Genomic DNA, 21,071 nt, shown 5'->3' with positions numbered 1-21,071 from the left:
ACCTATACTTTGTCAAATAAAAACATTTTGATTTTTGCTAATTCTTAACTTTAACCAAAGGGGTTGGAATTTTAAAAGTTCATTCATATCTACTAACATATTTAGAAAATACTTTAGTTCACTTTATAAGATCATTAGAACCCAGTTAATCAACCAACTTCAAAATACGTTAAATATTTTATGATCAGATCTCTTTCTCCCAAGTAGAATACAGATATCAAGTGTTTCACTTTTACACAGTATTTCAATGTTGTTTTGTCTACCACTATTTTTAAAAAAAGCCCACCTTCCTTCCACTCTCTACTGCAATAAAGTGTTATTTGTTTTTAAGAAAGTGAGTGTGCTCATTTGGGGATGATATGTTTCAAAAGAACAGATTTGCCAAGCCACTGACAAGTACTTAGAACCATAATACCATAATGTACAAAGTAGTAGATTTAGGTATTTTAAAAAATATTATCCCACTTCCCTAATAAATGAAATTAACCATCACCTTTGATTTAGTTTTATCTCAAAGAAGTATAAATATAACTCCTTTGTACATGTAATAAATCATCTATTTTAATCACAAGGTTTAATATGAGAAAAGCAAATATATTCTGTATATACCATGCACTAAACTGTTTTTTTTTAATTCAGTAATATTGCTTTTTGTTGCTGTCATTAAAAAATAATATTTACTCCTGCAGCTAAACTGCAGTCTAATATCTAATATCATAGGAAAACTTCTAGTGAGATAACTTGTAAAATCTCTGCTCCAACAAAATTAACTCTGTCTAGGAAGCACCCTATTGAAAAAGAGTAGATTAAGTCCTACAGTTTGTAATTAAGTTTTAAAAATTAGTATGTTGCTGTATTGAATAAAAAAATCTGATAGAAAGTATTTAGGCCTTATAAATGGCTGGAGAAACTGTCATCTGTATAATTAATTCCATTAGACTTGCAGGGTTGTAGCATGGTTCAAAATATTGACTGGGTTTAGTTATGAAAAAATAAAGTACTAATGAAGACACAAAAAATTTCTTTGAGCTGGAGATTCATTCATGGCTAGAAAAGAAAAAAAAAGTTTAGAACTGGCTTATAATTAATTTAAGACATTATAATTATATGAACAAAGTTATAAAAACTATGTTCATTGATATGAATAATACCAAAGGAAATGCATGGTGCTGTTTTGGCACTTTTTTATATGTATAGTCAATGACACAATGGTTTATCTGACTTTAGTCAAGGTATAGTTTTCAAATGACTTTAAGCACAGGGGAGGAAGATTTAAGTAGATTTACTCCTTTATGTCATATTTAGAGGTTAAATATATCCAAAAGTCTCTGTTGATAAATACACATCTATCATCTGCAAACTTAAATATATTTTGAACTTGCTAATAGTATCTAGTACCTTCAGATATCAAGTTTGATGTTCATTGCTGTATGCTATTAATGAAGGGAAAAGTAACGACTATTTTTCTGTTGACCCTTTATTTGGCAGGTCTCTTATGCCACCTCTGGGGAATAATAGTAATAAGTAATTCTCAACTAATTAATGACCTAAGAAATACAATATATTAAAATATATTTCAAAGTTCAAATTATTTTTATTTTAGAGTTACTGAATGTTGGTTGCTTCCACTGATGATAGATAACCATATATACAAGATTGATGACTTAGCTGTAGTTAGAGAAGAGCTTCAGAGCTAACAGCTTTCTGAATTTTTTTTAGTTTATTCAAATATTTGAGCTTGTTCAACCAAAAGATAATTGTTTAAAGTGAGTTAACAGATGTTTAATTTTATTAATTATATCTGCAGTAATTTATTAATTATACACCTGCAGTATTTTATTAACTATAAATATAAATTTAAAATTTTCCTCAAAAGGTTCTACAGAATAGTTGATTGACATATATTTATCTGTTGCTCATCGTGATATACTTAGGCATTTTAAGACTTTTATTGAAATATAATAAACTTAGAAGTAGTACACACATAGGTGTACAACTAAATGAATTTTCCTAAACTCAACACATACATGCAACCACTACTCAGATCAAGAAAGAGCATATTATTAGTACCCCAGTAGTCCTCCTTATGTTTCCTTCAAATCGGGTGCCAACCCTCAAAGATAACCAACCACTTCCTGATTTTGAAAACCATAGATTAGTCTTACCTGCTTTCAGTACTTAAGAAGATTTTAACATAAGAAAAAAGCTGTCATTATCACAGTGTTAAAAATCAGATTCTATATAGTTTTATAATGTCCTACAATGTGCAGGGCAGTCCCCCACATCAAATTATCCAGCCCAAAATATTAATAGTGCTGAGGCTGAGAGACTCTGCTAACAAAACGCAATGGCCTTAGGATTTTTTTCTCCCTAATTATATACTCTAGAAATGTCCCATGAACTTACACAAGTCCATTTGTCTTCTGTTTTCTCAATCACAATAGTTTGTGTATCACTACCTGGTGGTATATATTCATAGTCATCATACAAGAGGCCTAGGATTGGATACTGTGTCCTGTACCTATATAGAAAAAAAAGTTAAGTTTACAGGCTGGACAAGAAAATAATTTCATTACTTTTTAGTCACTCCTACTTTGACTTTCCTTATTTAATTTGGCTCTGAATGACTTTTAACTTTTTCTAAAAAGAAAATCTCTTAGTGTACACAGATTTACTACTATAATTTTCAAGAGAATAAGAGGGAAGTATTTCTGCTTCTGGCAATGATGGACCACTGGCAGCACAAGATAGTGATCGCAAAGAAGGGAAGCAAATGACATGCCCAACAAGTGCCTGGAGTCAGAATTTGTAGAACAGAATACCAGACAGGAGAGAGCTATACAGTTGGAGTGAGGTGAAGGGATCTGTAGAGAATTCCCCTACAAGTCTTTGGGTGAGTACTGATCAGTATAGGCATGTGAAAAAGCTACTGAGGCTGGGGTAAGAACCACTGAAAAGGAAGTCTTAAAATTCCTGGAATTCACTTGGTAAAGGGAACTCCAGTCTGTGTTCCACTAACCAGAGTGAAAAGACTTCCTAATACTAGAGGGCATCAGGCAAATAATACAAAACACTACTACTGCCTTAGTAGTGGGATGACCTGGTCCTAGACTGCAAGTTGTTCTAAGAGTTTAAAAACAAAACTTGAAATTATTACACTGTTTCCAAATAACCTAACCTCTTCTCCAAACAAACCTCCTAAATTCTTAGTGTTATAAAAAATATCCAGAACTCAAGTATGTAAAATCATGATATATGGCATTCAATAAGAAATTAGTAGGCATGGAATGAAGCAGGAATATATAAGTAATGATAAAAAAAAGTGAATTAGTAGAAACAAACCAAGAAATGACAAATAAGCAAGGTTTCATCTACTAGAAATATAAAGAAATATATAAAGTGTATAATCAGTAAGTTGGAGGAAAGCATGAACACAGTGAGAAAGATTGAGAATACGATGATCTACATCAGATTTATAAAGATGAAATTAATGTTGTGTGGGATTAACAACAGATTAGGCACAGCAGAAGAAAATACTACTAAATTTGAAGACATTAGGACAAATTATCCAAAATCAAACACAAGAGAAAAAAAGACTGAAAAAGATATACAGAGTATGAGTTGCTGCTGCTGCTGTTGCTGCTAAGTCGCTTCAGTTGTGGCTGAGACTGTGCGACCCCCATAGACGGCAGCCCACCAGGCTCCCCCGTCCCTGGGTTTCTCCAGGCAAGAACACTAGAGTGGGTTGCCATTTCCTTCTCCAATGCGTGCAAGTGAAAAGTGAAAGCGAAGTCGCTCAGTCGCTCAGTCATGTCGGACTCTTAGCGACCCCATGGACTACAGCCCACCAGGCTCCTCCATCCATGGGATTTTCCAGGCAAGACTACTGGAGTGGGTTGCCATTGCCTTCTCCACACAGAGTATGAGTTAGCTGTGTAAAATATCAGGTGCCCTCATATATGTGTAATCGAAGGATTACAGGATATAGGATTATATATCCTGGATTATAGGATTAGCAGAAGACAAAAAATAATTGAAGAAACAATGACCTAATTCTTTCCAAATTTGATAGAAACTTAACACAGAGATCCAAGAAACTCAATGAACAACAAGAAAAATAACGATGAAGAAAAACACATAGAGGCACATCATTATCAAATTGCTGAAAACCAGTGATAAAGAATCTCATAAACAGAAAAAAGAGCATTACTCAGAGAAATAATCATAAAATTAACATAAAACTTCATATTAGACATAATGAAAGTCAGAAGACAGTGGAATGACAGCTTTAAAGTACTGGAAAAACAATCTCTCCAGTTACTATTCTACACACAGCAAAAATAACTTTGGATAATAAAGGCAAAATTACAACTTTTCAGATATAAAAAGCCAAGAAAAGTCTTCACCAGCAGAGCAGTATGGCAAGAAATATTAAAGGAAGTATCTGAGACAGAAGGAAAATGATTATCAGATGGTAAATTTGGATCTAAGCAAAAGAATGAACAGCACTAGAAATGATAAATATGTGAGTAAATGTAAAACATTGTTTTTCTTGTTTTAATATTTTAAAAATAATTTTACTATTGAGAGCAATGTAATACTGTATTTGAAGGTTTATAATATATGTAAAAGTAAATATAGATAACAGAAATAGCAGAAAGATCATGAAGGGAAAATGAAAGTATACTACCATAAAATTTCTATGCTACATGTGATTGGATACATTATTTGAGGACAGACTGTGATAATATAAAAAAGAATAGTTTAAAACTTACAGCAATCATAAAAAAAGAAATAAAACAGATAAAATACAATAATGAAAATAACTTAAAGAATATCAGTAAAATTGATATAGTTCTAACCAGATTGGTTAGCAAAGAAAGAAAGAGCACACAATTTAAAGATATCAAGAAAGATATCACTCCATACCTGTCTTAGAATGGCTATTATCAAAAAGACAAGAAATAGCAAGTGTTGGCAAGGGTGTGGAAAAAAGGGAAACTTTTGCACTGTTGGTGGGAATGCAAACTGGTGCAGCTACTATAGAAAACAGTATAGAGATTCCTCAAAAAATTAAAAATAGAACTATCATATGACCTAGCAATTTAACTTCTGGGTATTTAACAGAAGGAAATGAAAACACTGAAAGGTATCTGCACTCTAATGTTCATTGTGACATTATTTACCAATAGTCAAGACATAAAATCAGTGTAAGTGTCCATCAATGTTGGAATGGATAAATAAAATATTATGTATTGTATATTCAATACATACACATACACACACACTGGAATATTATTCAGCCAAAAAATAAAGGAAATCCTACCATTTACAACAGAATGGATTGACCTTGAGGGCATTATGCAAAATGAAATAAGGCAGACACAGAAAGACAGATACCATATTATCTCACTTGTATGTGGGATCTAAAAAAAAAAAAAACACAACTCATAGGTAAAGAGAACTTATTGCTGGTTGTCAGAGGTGGAGGAGTGGGGGGTGGGCAAAATGGGCAAAAGCAGTCAAAAGGTACAAACTTCCAGTTACAAAATAAATACATTGGGATGTAATGACCAGTATGGTAACTATAGTTAATATAATACTGTATTGTATATTTGAAAGTTGATAAAAGATTAGATCTTTAAAAGTTCTTATCACAGAAAATTTGTAACTATGGATGGTAATGGGTATTAACTAGACTTACTGTGGTGATCACTTGGAAATATACACATAGTGAACCACTGTGTTGTATATCCAAAACTAAAGTAATGTTATATGTTAATTATATCACAATTTTTAAAAATTTAAAGAGAAATCTTTTATCTTGAAAACATAAAAAGGAGTATGATGACAAAAGAGCAGTCACAGAAGACCTCAGACATCCCCAAAAAAGACTTAAAAAAAAAAACCCTGCATAATTGGGTAGGACTAAAGGAAAAAGAAAAAGAAGAAATCGGGATGAGGCCTGCACCCTTGGGAGGGAGCTGTGAAGGAATAAAGTTTCCCACACCTTGAGAAGTCTCCTCACCAGTGGAGAGATCATACTGGACAGAGGGAGACTTTTGGAGCCTAAGAGGGAGAGAGCAGCAACAGGTTTGTGGAAGCCAAAACAGAGAGTAACCTGCACAGAGGGTCGGCACTGTCAATCTATGTTCCCCAACCTGAGACACTCTTCTGTCAGTGAGAGTGGGACTTGGGTGCTGAAGTTCAGATTCCAGAGCTCAATCCCAGGGAGAGGACCAGGGTTAGGTGTGGAAGCTACACTTAACTAGGTCTAGGTGTACTAGGAAGAAGCCTGAGCCCACCAGAGAAAGAAGGAACCATTACTGGGAGGCACATGAGGAGAGGGGTGGGACCACCATAAGAGCTTCTTTCCCTGTGAGTGCTCCCAGGCATAGGACACTGCCTAGAGGAGGCCTGGGGACTGGCATGGGTCACCATTGTCATTTTGGGCTCCAGAGGCAGACACTGGCCATCTCTTCCAGACCTGCAGGCAGATGCTGGAACTGCCCTGCTGTCCCAGGAGAGCATGGATAGCTCTTGCTACTAGGAAATCCACCAGTGGGTTCCAGGAGCTGTCCCATTGTCCTGGGAGCATGTAGGTAAACTTGCTCCTCTAGAAAATCCATTAGTGGGAGTCAGGACCTGCCCATGCTGTCCTAGGAGGACACGGATAGCTCCCCCTACTAGGAAATCTGCCCAAAGGGGCTGAAACTAGGGGGTGTGTGACTAAGGAAGAAGTGGTGAAATCTCTCTTTGCAGCTGTGAAAACTTCAGTTACACCTCCACTGATGGCTTCCTAAATTCAGTTCATGTGAAACATCTGAAAGGACAAGTGTTCTTGTAGCTGGGAGGGGTCTAGCTTTAGCAGCTGTGGGCTTTGTGGGCATGTACATGTGAAGGTTGGGGCAGACCAGAATGTGAGCTGCCTCTGTAGTTCCCATGGCAGGTCCAGGTGCATAGCTGATGCAGTCCTGGAACCTGACTTCAGTGGATCTGAGCCAATGGCTTGATGAAAACAATGCTTGAGTGTCACCAGGGCCAATTGCTGGCGTACCCACAGTTAAGGTGGCACCAAGAACAGCACTAATAACATTGTACTTTGTAAGCTCATTAACAGGCAAAAAGGGACACAACAGAGCACATTGACAGGTGAACACCTCCGGAGGAGGAATACCCAGTGGCTTCTCTCCCAGTGGGAATGCTTCAATCCTACCTATCTTATACCACAGATCAGAAACACAGCTAAGAAACAGATCTGGGGGTCTCTATTCTGACAACTAGGGAACAGACCCCACCCCTGACAGGGCAGTGACAACCAAATAGCAATATCTAGGGCACACAACATGTAGAGCAAGCTCTGATCACCCTATCAAGGGGATAATGGCACAAGCCTCTGGACCAACCTCACCCACAAGGAGGCAGACACTGGAAGCAAGAGGAACCATGATCATGCAGACTATGGGAAGGAGACCACAAACAGAGTAAGTGACAAAATGAGATGACAAAGAATTATGTTACAGATGAAGAAGCAAGATAAATTTCTACAAAACCAACTAAATGAAGAGGACACAAGCAATCTATCTAAAATAGAATTTGGAGTAATAATGATAGCAAAGATGTTCCAAGGTCTCGGAAAAAGAATGGGGCCAGAGATCAAGAAGATGCAAAAAATGTTTACCAAAGACCTAGAAGAACTAAAGAACAAATAAACAGAGATGAACAAGACAAGAACTGAAATAAATACCCTAGAAGGAAAAAATAGCAGAGTAACTGAGGCATAAAAACAGATAAGTGACCTGGGAGACAGAATGGTGGAAATCTCTGCCACAAAGCAAAGAAAAAAGAATGAAAAGAAATTAGGACAGTCTCAGAGACTTTTGGTACAACATTAAATGCACTGACATTTGAATTAAAAGGGTCATGGAAGAAAAAGAGAAAGGGCCTGAGAAAATATTTGAAGAGATTATAGTTGAAAACTTCCCTAACATGGGAAAGGACATAGTCACCCAAGCCCAGGAAGTGCAGATTCACATATGGGATAAACCCAAGGAGGAACACACCCAGCCACATATTAATCACACAAACACAAATTAAATACAAAGAAAAATATTCAAATAAACAAGGTGAAAGTAATAAATGACATACAAGGGAATCCCCATAAGGTTATCAGCAGATTTTTCAGCAGAAAATCTGCAGGCCAGAAGGGAGTGGCAGGATATGTTTAAAGTAATGAAAGGGGGGGAAAAAAAAACCTACAACCAAGAATACTCTGCCCAGAAAGGCTTTGATTCAGACTCAACAGAGAAATCAAATGCTTCACAGACAAACAAAAGCTAAAAGAATTCAGCACCACCAAACCAGCTTTGCAATAAATGCTAAAGGAAACTTTCTAGGCAAGAAACACAAGAGAAGAGAACAAAAGAGGAAAGGAAGGGGGAAAAGACCTATAAAACAAACCCAAAACAATTTATAAAATGTCAATAGGAACATAAAAGATGATAATTACCTTAAATGTAAATGGATTAAATGCTCCAATCAAAAGACATAAACTGACTAAATGGATACAAAAACAAGACCCATATATATACTGTCTACAAGAGACTCACCTCATACCTAGGGACACATACAGACTGAAAGTGAGGAAGTAGAAAAAGATGGTCCATGCAAATGGAAATCAAAAGAAAGCTGGAGGAGCAACACTCATATCAGACAAAACAGACTTTAAAATAAAGACTGTTACAAGAGACAAGGAAGGACACTGAAATGATCAAGGGATCAATCCAAGAAGACATAACAACTGTATATATTTATGCACCCAGTATAGGAGCAACTCAATATATAAGGCAAATGCTAACAGCTATAAAATGGTGCAGCTGCTTTGGAAAAGTTTAGGAGTTCTCCAAAAAGTTAAACAGAGTTACTATGTGCTCAGCAATTCTATTCCTAGGTATATACTTAAAAAAAATGAACACATATTTATACACAAACTTGTACACAGATATTTACAATAGCATTGTTCAAAACTGAAAACAGACCAAATTTCCATCAATTGATAAATGGATAAATAAAATGTTATACATCCATAGAATGGAATACTATTTAGTAACAAACATCAATGAAGTAGTGATACATGCTAAACCACAGATGAATCTTGAAAACATGCGAAGTGAAAGATTTCAGTTTTCAAAGATTACATTTTGCATTATTCCATTTATATGAAATATCCAAACTTGATTTTTGCTGAATCTATTCATAAAGAGTCACTTTCTATTTGATTTTGCTAAACTGCTGCAATGTAAGTTACGGTCATATTGATTACATAAAAAGAGATGCTGCCTAAGAATGATGTCTATGTGGGAAAGAACAGAGCCAAAAGATAAACATAGATTTCTGAAGACATATTTTGATCACACAAATCCATCTGGACAACAAGCAACCCCAGTTAAGTGGATTAACCAATTCCCAGTTTAAGCTGGGTTTCTGGCATGTGCAACTGAAAGAGTCCTGACTAATATGGTTGGTTAAACAACTAATTATTTGCTTTTTACTTTCATTGTATTTAATATATTATAAATACAGTGAAAGCGTGTTGTTTAATTTTATCGTCTTTTTGTGAACATTCATTCCTCAGTAGAATTACTGGCCAGCAGAAAACACCAAATTCTATCTAAGGGTGTATATATCAAGTAAACATGCTATAACTTGGATTATATCATAACCAAAATCATATCCAAATTTCATTAAAAATACATTACTTTCTAGTTGTAATAGTTGTCCTTCCACCACTGGAGGGTTGGTTATGAGATGAAAATATTTCTTGTCTCAACTTCGAGAGTTCCTTACAAATAAAAAACAATATAACCATTTGAAAACAGTACAAACATGAGGTAAGAGGTATTTCTGATCATTTAACAAGGTTCTAAGAATAATTTTTCCCTTCCTTTTTAGCATTGAGGTAAGAATATTCCAATCCTACTTGTTGAATTCCATATAGTCTTGCTTCATGATACCTAATAAGTTACATTATAAGTCTCTGCAAGAATCCACTAACTGGTATAGGATTTCTATACTTAAGGGATAACATGAGATAGAATGGGCATGATTCTCAAGGTGAATATGTGAAAATTTCTGTTGCGAAAGATTAAAATATAACTATAGCAGAAAAGTATTGAAACTGCAATATGGAAACATATTGTTTCCTAAAAGATAATCTATTACTGAACATTACTACAAGTACCATTTGTTCAATAACAGCAATACGATATTAACCACCATTTTAGATACTTTCTTCCTTCAGTACCTATTTTATAACAGATCTTGGGCTATATGCTATAGTCATAGAAAGGAATATAACACAGTCCCTTACTGAAGCAACTCAGTCTTATTGGAAGTTTCATTGCTAATGAGGTAGAAAAATCAACATTTTAAAAATATTAAAGACATAACATTTTTTGCTTCAATTCTATCTTTCCTTTGAATTATTTCTCCTGAAATGGAGCCTTCTACTTCTTCATAGCCATTCGCATTTTTATTCATGAATAAAGTTAAGTCTTGGAAATATGTCTTTTCTTAGTATATGGTAAGTATTTATCCCACATGGCTGAGTTGTATGGTTTCTCTCCACCTTGACCCCTTCTCTGTTACCTCTGACTGACGCTTTATAAGGGAATCCTTCTCTTCCAGCAAACTTGTCAGTTCATGAATCTTGAATTGGAAGTCACTGCAACTTCCTTCTCTTCTTGAAACATCTTTTTGGTACTGATTTAATTGAGTCTAAGGATTTAAAAAGAACTTAGAACTATTATAATTCTCATTTAACAAAATGGATAACTGAGTTCCAAAGAGGTTAAGTGACATAAAGTCATACAGCTAGTTATGAAATGAAGAGTAAAATACCAATAGTTATAAACATTTGGAGTTTTATGAATGTTGAATAAGAATTGAAATACCAATTAGGAATTTCTCACTTTTTAAAGGTGACTTTACTATTTAGGCTTAGGCATTATGTAAGTAAAAATCTTAGGCAACAGAATTAAAATAAAACTAAGAAAACAGGTTCTTTATATTCCTTCAAATACTAACTAAGGAAAACTCAGTAACTAATATTATATCATGATTTGCACTTAAAAACATATTCCTCCTGCATAACTTCTCTCAGTCCTCACAGCAGCCCTCTGAGATAAGTGTTATTATAAACCTTATTTACAAAACAGGTAAATGAGATCCAGAGATGTTAAATGATACAAAGGAGCAACAGCTAGTAAGCAACACAGCTGCAACTCCATGACAGGTCTTCTGACACCAAATCCTGTTCATTTCCTTCTTTACTGTATTATGTATGCACAGATGACTGTTAGGTTAAAGTGTTATTAGTAACATTCTGATGGAAAAGAAACCAGTGGAGGAAATCTGCAAGAAAAGTCGATTTCCTTTTGAACAAATTCTATTTTGTTTCATTTTGATTTTTGGTTAAGACTGTACATTATATTTGGAAAAAAAAACCCTCTGTGGTTAGTTTTTATATTAATATATTTGAGTTATATAACTACAATTAGGTATCAGTAATTTAAGAGTTAGTAAATCTGACCTAGAATGACAAAATAAGGCAATGTACAATTACTCTCACAAATATCACCTTGATTTTGATGCCAATTACAGGTACATAATTCAACAGTTTCATCCTTGCACTTGACAAAGCTCTTGCTATGTATCACCCCTCAAAGTCAAAGAAGGGGATGAGGGGCTAAGATGGCGGAGGAATAGGACGGGGAGACCACTCTCTCCCCCACAAATTTATCGAAAGAACATCTGAACGCTGAGCAAACTTCACAAAACAACTTCTGAATGCTGGCAGAAGACATCAGGCGACCAGAAAAACAAAGCATTATCTTCGAAAGGAAGTAGGAGAAAATATAAAAGATAAAAAGAGAGATAAAAGAGTTAGGGATGGAGACCCATCCTGGGGAGGGAGTCGTGAAAGAGGAGAAGTTTCCAAACACCAGGAAACCCTCTCACCGGCGGGTTTGGGGGAAGATTTCGAATCTCAGAGGGCAACATAACCGGGAGAAAAAATAAATAAAACCCACAGATTACGTGCCTAGAGGCAACTCCCAGCAAAGAACCCCAGACGCTCGCATCCGCCACCAGCAAGTGGGGGCTGAACAGAAAGGAGCAGACAGCACTGCTTAGGGTAAGGACCGGGCCGAATGCCCTGAGGGAAATCTGAGGGAGCTAACGTGAGATAGTAACCTAAACTGTGGGACAGCCAGAGAGAGGGAGAACTATCCCATGAAAAGCCCAAATCTAAGGCACTGCCGGCCCGCTCACAGAAAAAAGGACTGAGCGATACCAGAGGAGAGCTAGCCGGCTGTGGACCGCCCCATCCCCCGCCGGACACAGCAGGCAGGTGGGACCAGCCAGAGCCGGAAAGGGGCAAACTCGGCCCCAGAGAGGGCACCCCCTACCAAACTGAAAACAGGCTTCCAGTTTCTAAGCAAAGACTGCCTGAGATCCCAGAGGGTCGACAACCGCCGGGAGGGTCGCAGCCAGAGACCAGCTCCCCAGAACTAACACAAAGCACACCGGAGCCGGGCACGCCCGTAAACCGAGGCGGGAACCAGGGAGGTGATAAGCCGCACCGCCCCAACAGGGAAGAGTGCGCTCGCCAAACTCCTGGCTGCCTGAGCTGCTCCGATTGGGAACTGCACAAACCACGGGCCCAACCAAGTCTGCGCCTTTGTGGAGTACCTGGGAACCTGAACCTGAGCGGCTTAGACCTGGGAAGTGTACGCATCTCAGGGCCGACTCCCCGGCCGAGTGACCTGAAGCCTGAGCAGGGCAGACTGGGAAAGCACACACGCCGTGAGCGGGGGTGAACCCAGTGCAGTTGAGACACTGCAAGCTCTCCACACACACGCGAGTGATATTGGTTTGCAGTGTTCCTCCCTCCCCACAGCAGGACTGAACAAGCGAACCTAAAGAGACGACCTCTGCCCCTTTGTGGCAGGGTGGAAATTAGACACTGAAGAGACCTGCAAACAGAAGCCAAATAAACAGAGGGAAGCGCTTTGGAAGTGACAGGCAAACAGATTAAAATTCCTGTAGTTATCACCGACTGCATTGAAAGGGGCCTATAGATCTTGAAAAGTATAAGCAGGAACAAGGATCTATCTGAAACTGAACAGACGCCACACTGCTCACAACAGCTCCAGAGAAAGTCCTGGATATATTTTTACTATTATCATTTTTTTTTCTTTTTAATTTTTTTAATTTTTTCTTTATTTACTTTTTTCTTTAAGTCCTCTATTACACCTTTAATTTTCATTTTTATAACCCACTATTACCTTGCAAAAAAAAAAACCTATTTTTAAAGTAAACTGCATACACATATCTTATACTTTTTGTGATTTTGTTTTCTTTTTTTTATATTCGATTTTTCTAAGAATCTAACCTCTACTCTAGATTTTTAATCTTGGTTTTACATATCTGATATCAATTTTGTACATTTAGGAACCCAATCTTTAGTACCCATTTTTACTCAAGAGTGGGATTACTGGCTTGATTACTCTCTCCCCCTATTGACACTCTTTCTTCTCCCCCAGGGAACCTCTATCTCCCACCATCCTCCTTCTCTTCTCAACCCAATTCTGTGAATCTCTGAGGGTGTTCTGGGCACCGGAGAACACTTTGGGAACAGAATACTGCCAAGATCTCTTGCTCCCCAGTTGACTCCTCCCTTTCTACTCATGCTCACCTCTATTACCTTCCCCCCCCACCATGTATCTCAGTGAACCTCTCTGAGGGTTCCAGACTGTGGAGAGCACAGAGGGAAGTGCTTACTGGCTAGACTACTCTCTCCACGTTTGAGTCCCCCTCTTCTCCTCCTGGTCACCTAAACCCCTCCCCCTTCACCTCTCCATGTAACTCAGTGAACCTCTCTGGGTATCCCTCACTGTGGAGAATCTTTTCACCATTAACCTAAAAGTATTATTATCGATGCTGTATGGATGGAGAAGTCTTGAGGCTACCGCAAGAATAAGACTGAAAGCCAGAGGAAACATTAATTAATAAGAGATCATCCAAAAGCCTCCACATATACACTGAAACCAAGCTCCACCCATGAGCCAATAAGTTCCAGAGCAAGACATACCACACAAATTCTCCAGCAACGCAGGAACATAGCCCTGAGCATCAATATACAGGCTTCCCAGAGGCACACCAAATCCATAGACATCTCAAAACTCAACACTGAACACTCCATTGCACTCTAGAGAGAAGAGATCCAGCTCCACCCACCAGAACACCAACACAAGCTCCCCCAACCAGGAAACCTTGACAAGCCAGCTGTTCAACCTCACCCACAGTGAGGAACCTCCATAATAAAGAGGCACTTCAATCTACCAGAATATAGAAAGGCCACGCCAAACACAGAAGTCTAAATAAGATGAAAAGGCAGAGAAATACTCAGCAAGTAAAGGAAAATGATAAATGCCCACAAAATCAAACAAAAGAGGAGGAGATAGGGAATCTATCTGAAAAAGAATTTAGAATAATGATAATAAAAATGATCCAAAATCTTGAAAACAAAATGGAGTTACAGATAAACAGCCTGGAGACAAGGATTGAGAAGATGCAAGAAATGTTTATCAAGGACCTAGAAGAAATAAAAAGGAGTCAATATACAATGAATAATGAAATAAAGGAGATAAAAGACACCCTCGAGGGAACCAACAGTAGAATAACGGAGGCAGAAGATAGGATAAGTGAGGTAGAAGATAGAATGGTGGAAATAAACGAAGCAGAGAGGCAAAAAGAAAAAAGAATCAAAAGAAATGAGGAGAACCTCAGGGACCTCTGGGACAATATGAAACGCCCCAACATTCGAATCATAGGAGTCCCAGAAGAAGAAGATAAAAGGAAAGGCCATGAAAAAATACTTGAAGAGATAATAGTTGAAAATTTCCCTAAAATGGGGAAGGAAATAGTCACAGAAGTCCACGAAACCCAGAGAGTCCCAAACAGGATAAACCCAAGATGAAACACCCCAAGACACATATTAATCAAATTAACAAAGATCAAACACAAAGAACAAATATTAAAAGCAGCAAGGGAGAAAGAACAAATAACACACAAGGGGATCCCCATAAGGATAACAGCTGATCTTTCAATAGAAACTCTTCAGGCTAGAAGGGAATGGCAGGACATACTTAAAGTAATGAAAGAGAATAATCTACAACCCAGATTACTGTACCCAGCAAGGATCTCATTCAGATATGAAGGAGAACTCAAAAGCTTTACAGACAAGCAAGAGCTGAGGGAATTCAGCACCACCAAATCAGCTCTCCAACAAATGCTAAAGGATCTTCTCTAAACAGGAAACACAGAAAGGATGTTTAAACACGAACTCAGAACAACAAAGTAAATGGCAACGGGACCATACTTATCAATAATTACCTTAAATGTAAATGGGTTGAATGCCCCAACCAAAAGCCAAAGACTGGCTGAATGGTTACAAAAACAAGAACCTTATATATGCTGTCTACAAGAGACCCACCTCAAAACTAGGGACACATACAGACTGAAAGTGAAGGGATGGAAAAACATATTTCATGCAAAGGGAGACCAAAAGAAAGCAGGAGTCGCAATACTCATTTCAGATAAAATAGATTTTAAAACAAAGGCAGTGAAAAGAGACAAAGAAGGACACTACATAATGATCAAAGGATCAATCCAAGAAGAAGATATAACAATTATAGATATATATGCACCCAACATAGGAGCACCACAATATATAAGGCAAATACTAACAAGTATGAAAGGGGAAATTAACAATAACACTGTAATAGTGGGAGACTTTAATACTCCACTCACACCTATGGATAGATCAACTAAACAGAAAATTAACAAGGAAACACAAACTTCAAATGATACAATACACAAGTTAGATTTAATTGATATTTGCAGGACTTTCCACCCCAAAACAATCAAGTTCACCATTTTCATAAGTGCACACGGGACTTTCTCCAGGATAGATCACATTCTGGGCCATAAATATAGCCTTGGTAAATTCAAAAAAATTGAAATCATCCCAGTTATCTTCTCTGACCACAGTCCAGTAAGACTAGACCTCAATTACAGGAAAAAAATTATTAAAAATTCCAGCATATGGAGGCTAAACAACACGCTTCTGAATAACCAACAAATCAGAGAAGAAATCAAAAAAGAAATCAAAAAAGAAATCAAAATATGCATAGAAACGAATGAAAATGAAAACACAACAACACAAAACCTATGGGACACTGTAAAAGCAGTGCTAAGGGGAAGGGTTCATAACAATACAGGCATACCTCAAGAAACAAGAAAAAAATCAAATAAATAACCTAACTCTACACCTAATGCAACTAGAGAAGAAAGAAATGAAGAACCCCAGGGTTAGTAGAAGGAAAGAAATCTTAAAAATTAGGGCCGAAATAAATGCAAAAGGAACAAAAGAGACCATAGCTAAAATCAACAAAACTAAAAGCTGGTTTTTCGAGAAGATAAACAAAATTGACAAACCATTAGCCAGACCCATCAAGAAACAAAGGGAGAAGAATTAGATCAACAAAATTAGAAATGAAAATGGAGAGATCACAACAGACTACACAGAAATACAAAGGATCATAAGAGACTACTACCAACAACTATATGCCAATAAAATGGACAACTTGGAAGAAATGGACAAATTCTTAGAAAAGTATAACTTTCCAAAAGTGAACCAGGAAGAAATAGAAGATCTTAACAGACCCATCACAAGCACGGAAATCGAAACTGTAATCAGAAATCTTCCAGCAAACAAAAGCCCAGGACCAGACGGCTTCACAGCTGAATTCTACCAAAAATTTAGAGAAGAGCTAACACCTATCCTAGTCAAACTCTCCCAGAAAACTGCAGAAGATGCTAAACTTCCAAAGTCATTCGATGAGGCCACCATCACCCTAATTCCAAAACCAGACAAAGATGCCATAAAAAATAAAACTAGAGGCCAATATCACTGATGAACATAGATGCAAAAATCGTTACTAAAATTCTAGCAAACAGAATCCAACATCATATTAAAAAGATCATACATCATGACCAAGTGGGCTTTATCCCAGCAATGCAAGGTTTCTTTAACATCCGCAAATCAATCAATGTAATACACCACATTAACAAATTGAAAGATAAAAACCATATGGTTATCTCAATAGATGCAGGAAAAGCTTTTGACAATATTCAACATCTATTTATGATAAAAATAAACCCTCCAGAAAGCAGGAATAGAAGGAACATACCTCAACATACTAAAAGCTATATATGACAAACCCACAGCAAACATTATCCTCAATGGTGAAAAATTGAAAGCATTTCCCCTAAAGTCAGGAACAAGGCAAGCGTGTCGACTTTCACCACTACTACTCAACATAGTTTTGGAAGTTTTGGCCACAGCAATCAGAGCTGAAAAAGAAATAAAAGGAATACACATAGGAAAAGAAGAAATAAAACTCTATTTGCAGATGACATGATCCTCTACATAGAAAACCCTGAAGATTCTACCAGAAAATTACTAGAGCTAATCAGTGTATATGGTAAAGTTGCAGGATATAAAATTAACACACAGAAATCCCTTGCATTCCTATACACTAACAATGAGAAAACAGAGAAATTAAGGAAACAATACGATTCACCACTGCAACAAAAAGAATAAAATACTTGGGAATATATCTACCTAAAGAAACAAAAGACATACACAGAAAACTATACAACACTGATGAAAGAAATCAAAGAAGACACAAACAGAAGGAGAAATATACCATGTTCGTGGATTGGAAGAATTAATATAGTGAAAATGAGTATACGACCCAAAGCAATCTATAGATTCAATGCAATCTCTATCAAGCTACCAACGGTATTTTTCACAGAACTAGAGCAAATCATTTCACAATTTGTATGAAAATATAAGAAACCTTGAATAGCCAAAGCAATCTTGAGAAAGAAGAATGGAAGTGGAGGAATCAACCTGCCTGACTTCAGGCTCTACTACAAAGCCACAGTCATCAAGACAGTATGGTACTGGCACAAAGATAGAAATATAGATCAATGGAACAAAATACAAAGCCCAGAGATAAATCCACGCACCTATGGACACCTTCTCTTCAACAAAGGAGGCAAGAATATACAATGGAGAAAAGACAATCTCTTTAACAAGTGGTGCTGGGAAAAGTGGTCAACCACTTGTAAAAGAATGAAACTAGAACACTTTCTAACACCATACACAAAAATAAACTCAATATGGATTAAAGATCCAAACGTAAGCCCAGAAACTGTAGAACTCCTAGAGGAAAACATAGGCAAAACTCTCTCTGACATAAATCACAGCAGGATCCTCCATGACCCACCTCCCAGAATATTGGAAATAAAAGCAAAAATAAATGGGACCTAATTAAAATTAAAAGCTTTTGCACAACAAAGGAAACTATAAGCAAGGTGAAAAGACAGCCTTCAGAATGGGAGAAAATAATAGCAAACGAAGCAACAGACAAACAATTAATCTCAAAAATATACAAGCAACTCCTGCAGCTGAATTCCAGAAAAATAAACGACCCAATCAAAAAATGGGCCAAAGAACTAAACAGACATTTCTCCAAAGAAGACATACAGATGGCTAACAAACACATGAAAAGGTGCTCAACATCATTCATTATCAGAGAAATGCAAATCAAATCCACAATGAGGTACCATTTCACACCAGTCAGAATGGCTGCTATCCAAAAGTCTACAAGCAATAAATGCTGGAGAGGGTGTGGAGAAAAGGGAACCCTCTTACACTGTTGGTGGGAATGCAAATTAGTACAGCCACTATGGAGAACAGTGTGGAGATTCCTTAAAAAACTGGGAATAGAACTGCCATATGACCCAGCAATCCCACTGCTGGGCATACACACCGAGGAAACCAGAATTGAAAGAGACCCGTGTACCCCAATGTTCATCGCAGCACTGTTTACAATAGCCAGGACATGGAAGCAACCTAGATGTCCATCAGCAGACGAATGGATAAGGAAGCTGTGGTACATATACACAATGGAATATTACTCAGCCATTAAAAAAATACATTTGAATCGGTTCTATTGAGATGGATGAAACTGGAGCCCATTATACAGAGTGAATTAAGCCAGAAAGAAAAACACCAATACAGTATACTAATGCATATATATGGAATTTGAAAGATGGTAACGATAACCCTATATGCGAGACAGATTAGAGACACAGATGCATAGAACAGTCTTATGGACTCTGAGGGAGAAGGTGAGGGTGGGACGTTCTGAGAGAATAGCATTGAAACATGTATATTATCATATGTGAAACCGAACACCATTCCATGTTCGATGCATGAGACAAATACTCAGGGCCGGGGCAATGGGATGACCCAGAGGGATGGGATGGGGAGGGGGGTGGGTGGGGGGTCCAGGAGGGGGAACACATGTAAACCCATGGCTGATTCATGTCAATGTATGGCGAATACTAGTACAATATTTTGAAGTAATTCAGTTCAGTTCAGTCGCTCAGTCGTGTCTGACTCTCTGCGACCCCATTAATTGCAGCACGCCAGGCCTCCCTGTCCATCACCAACTCCCGGAGTCTACCCAAACCCATGTTCATCGAGTCGGTGATGCCATCCAACCATCTCATCCTCTGTCATCCCCTTCTCCTCCCACCCCCAATCCTACCCAGCATTAGGGTCTTTTCCAGTGAGTCAACACTTCGCATGAGGTGGCCAAAGTATTGGAGCTTCAGCTTCAACATCAGACCTTCCAATGAACACCCAGGATTGATCTCTTTTAGGATGGATTGATTGGATCTCCTTGCAGTCCAAGGGACTCTCAAGAGTCTTCTCCAACACCACAGTTCAAAAGCATCAATTCTGCAGCGCTCAGCTTTCTTCACCGTCCAACTCTCACATCCGTACATGACCACTGGAAAAACCATAGCCTTGACTAGACGGACTTTTGTTGGCAAAGTAATGTCTCTGCTTTTAAATATGCTATCTAGGTTGGCCATAACCTTCCTTCCAAGGAGTAAGCGTCTTTTAATTTCATGGCTGCAGTCACCATCAGCAGTGATTCTGGAGCCCAAAAAAGTAAGTCTGACACTGTTTCCACTGTTTCCCCATCGATTTCCCATGGAGTGATGGGACCAGATGCCATGATCTTAGTTTTCTGAACGTAGAGCTTTAAGCCAACTTTTTCACTCTCCTCCTTCACCTTCATCAAGAGGCTCTTTAGTTCTTCTTCACTTTCTGCCATAAGGGTGGTGTCATCCGCATATCTGAGGTTATTGATATTTCTCCCGGCAATCTTGATTCCAGCTTGTGTTTCTTCCAGCCCAGCCTTTCTCATGATGTATTCTGCATATAAGTTAAATAAGCAGGGTGACAATATACAGCGTTGACGTACTCCTTTTCCTATTTGGAACCAGTCTGTTGGTGCATGCGCAGTTCTAACTGTTGCTTCCTGACCTGCATACAGGTTTCTCAAGAGACAGGTCAGATGGTCTGGTATTCCCATCTCTTTCAGAATTTTCCACAGTTTATTGTGATCCACACAGTCAAAGGCTTTGGCATAGTCAATGAAGCAGAAATAGATGTTTTTCTGGAACTCTCTTGCTTTTTGATGATCCAGCGGATATTGGCAATTTGATCTCTGGTTCCTCTGCCTTTTCGAAAACCAGCTTGAACATCTGGAAGTTCACGGTTCACGTATTGCTGAAGCCTGGCTTGGAGAATTTTGAGCATTACTTTACTAGCGTGTGAGATGAGTGCAATTGTGCGGTAGTTTGAGCATTCTTTGGCATTGCCTTTCTTTGTGATTGGAACGAAAACTGACCTTTTCCAGTCCTGTGGCCACTGCTGAGTTTTCCAAATTTGCTGGCATATTGAGTGCAGCACTTTCACAGCATCACCTTTGAGGATTTGAAATAGATCAACTGGAATTCCATCACTTCCACTAGCTTTGTTCGTAGTGATGCTTTCTAAGGCCCACTTAACTTCACAT

The 21,071-nt window shown here is 37.8% G+C and overlaps 1 protein-coding gene across 1 annotated transcript in view; it reads right to left on the bottom strand.

The window, feature by feature from the left end:
* Positions 1-1,041: 1,041 nt before the first annotated feature.
* POF1B (POF1B actin binding protein) overlaps positions 1,042-21,071 on the bottom strand; it is a 105,198-nt gene continuing 85,168 nt past the window's right edge. The window contains exons 14-17 of the mRNA XM_081564053.1: positions 10,648-10,776; positions 9,759-9,841; positions 2,407-2,521; positions 1,042-1,047 (exon numbers count right to left, since the gene is read on the bottom strand). Of these exons, the coding sequence (XP_081420179.1) occupies positions 1,042-1,047; positions 2,407-2,521; positions 9,759-9,841; positions 10,648-10,776 (333 nt within the window). The remainder of the gene's footprint in view (positions 1,048-2,406; positions 2,522-9,758; positions 9,842-10,647; positions 10,777-21,071) is intronic.

Source organism: Giraffa tippelskirchi, chromosome X, assembly GCF_054371585.1.
Source record: "Giraffa tippelskirchi isolate mGirTip1 chromosome X, T2T-mGirTip1v1.2.pri, whole genome shotgun sequence".
In the NCBI taxonomy this organism is placed as follows: domain Eukaryota; kingdom Metazoa; phylum Chordata; class Mammalia; order Artiodactyla; family Giraffidae; genus Giraffa; species Giraffa tippelskirchi.
This window is presented reverse-complemented; position numbering and strand designations above follow the sequence as displayed.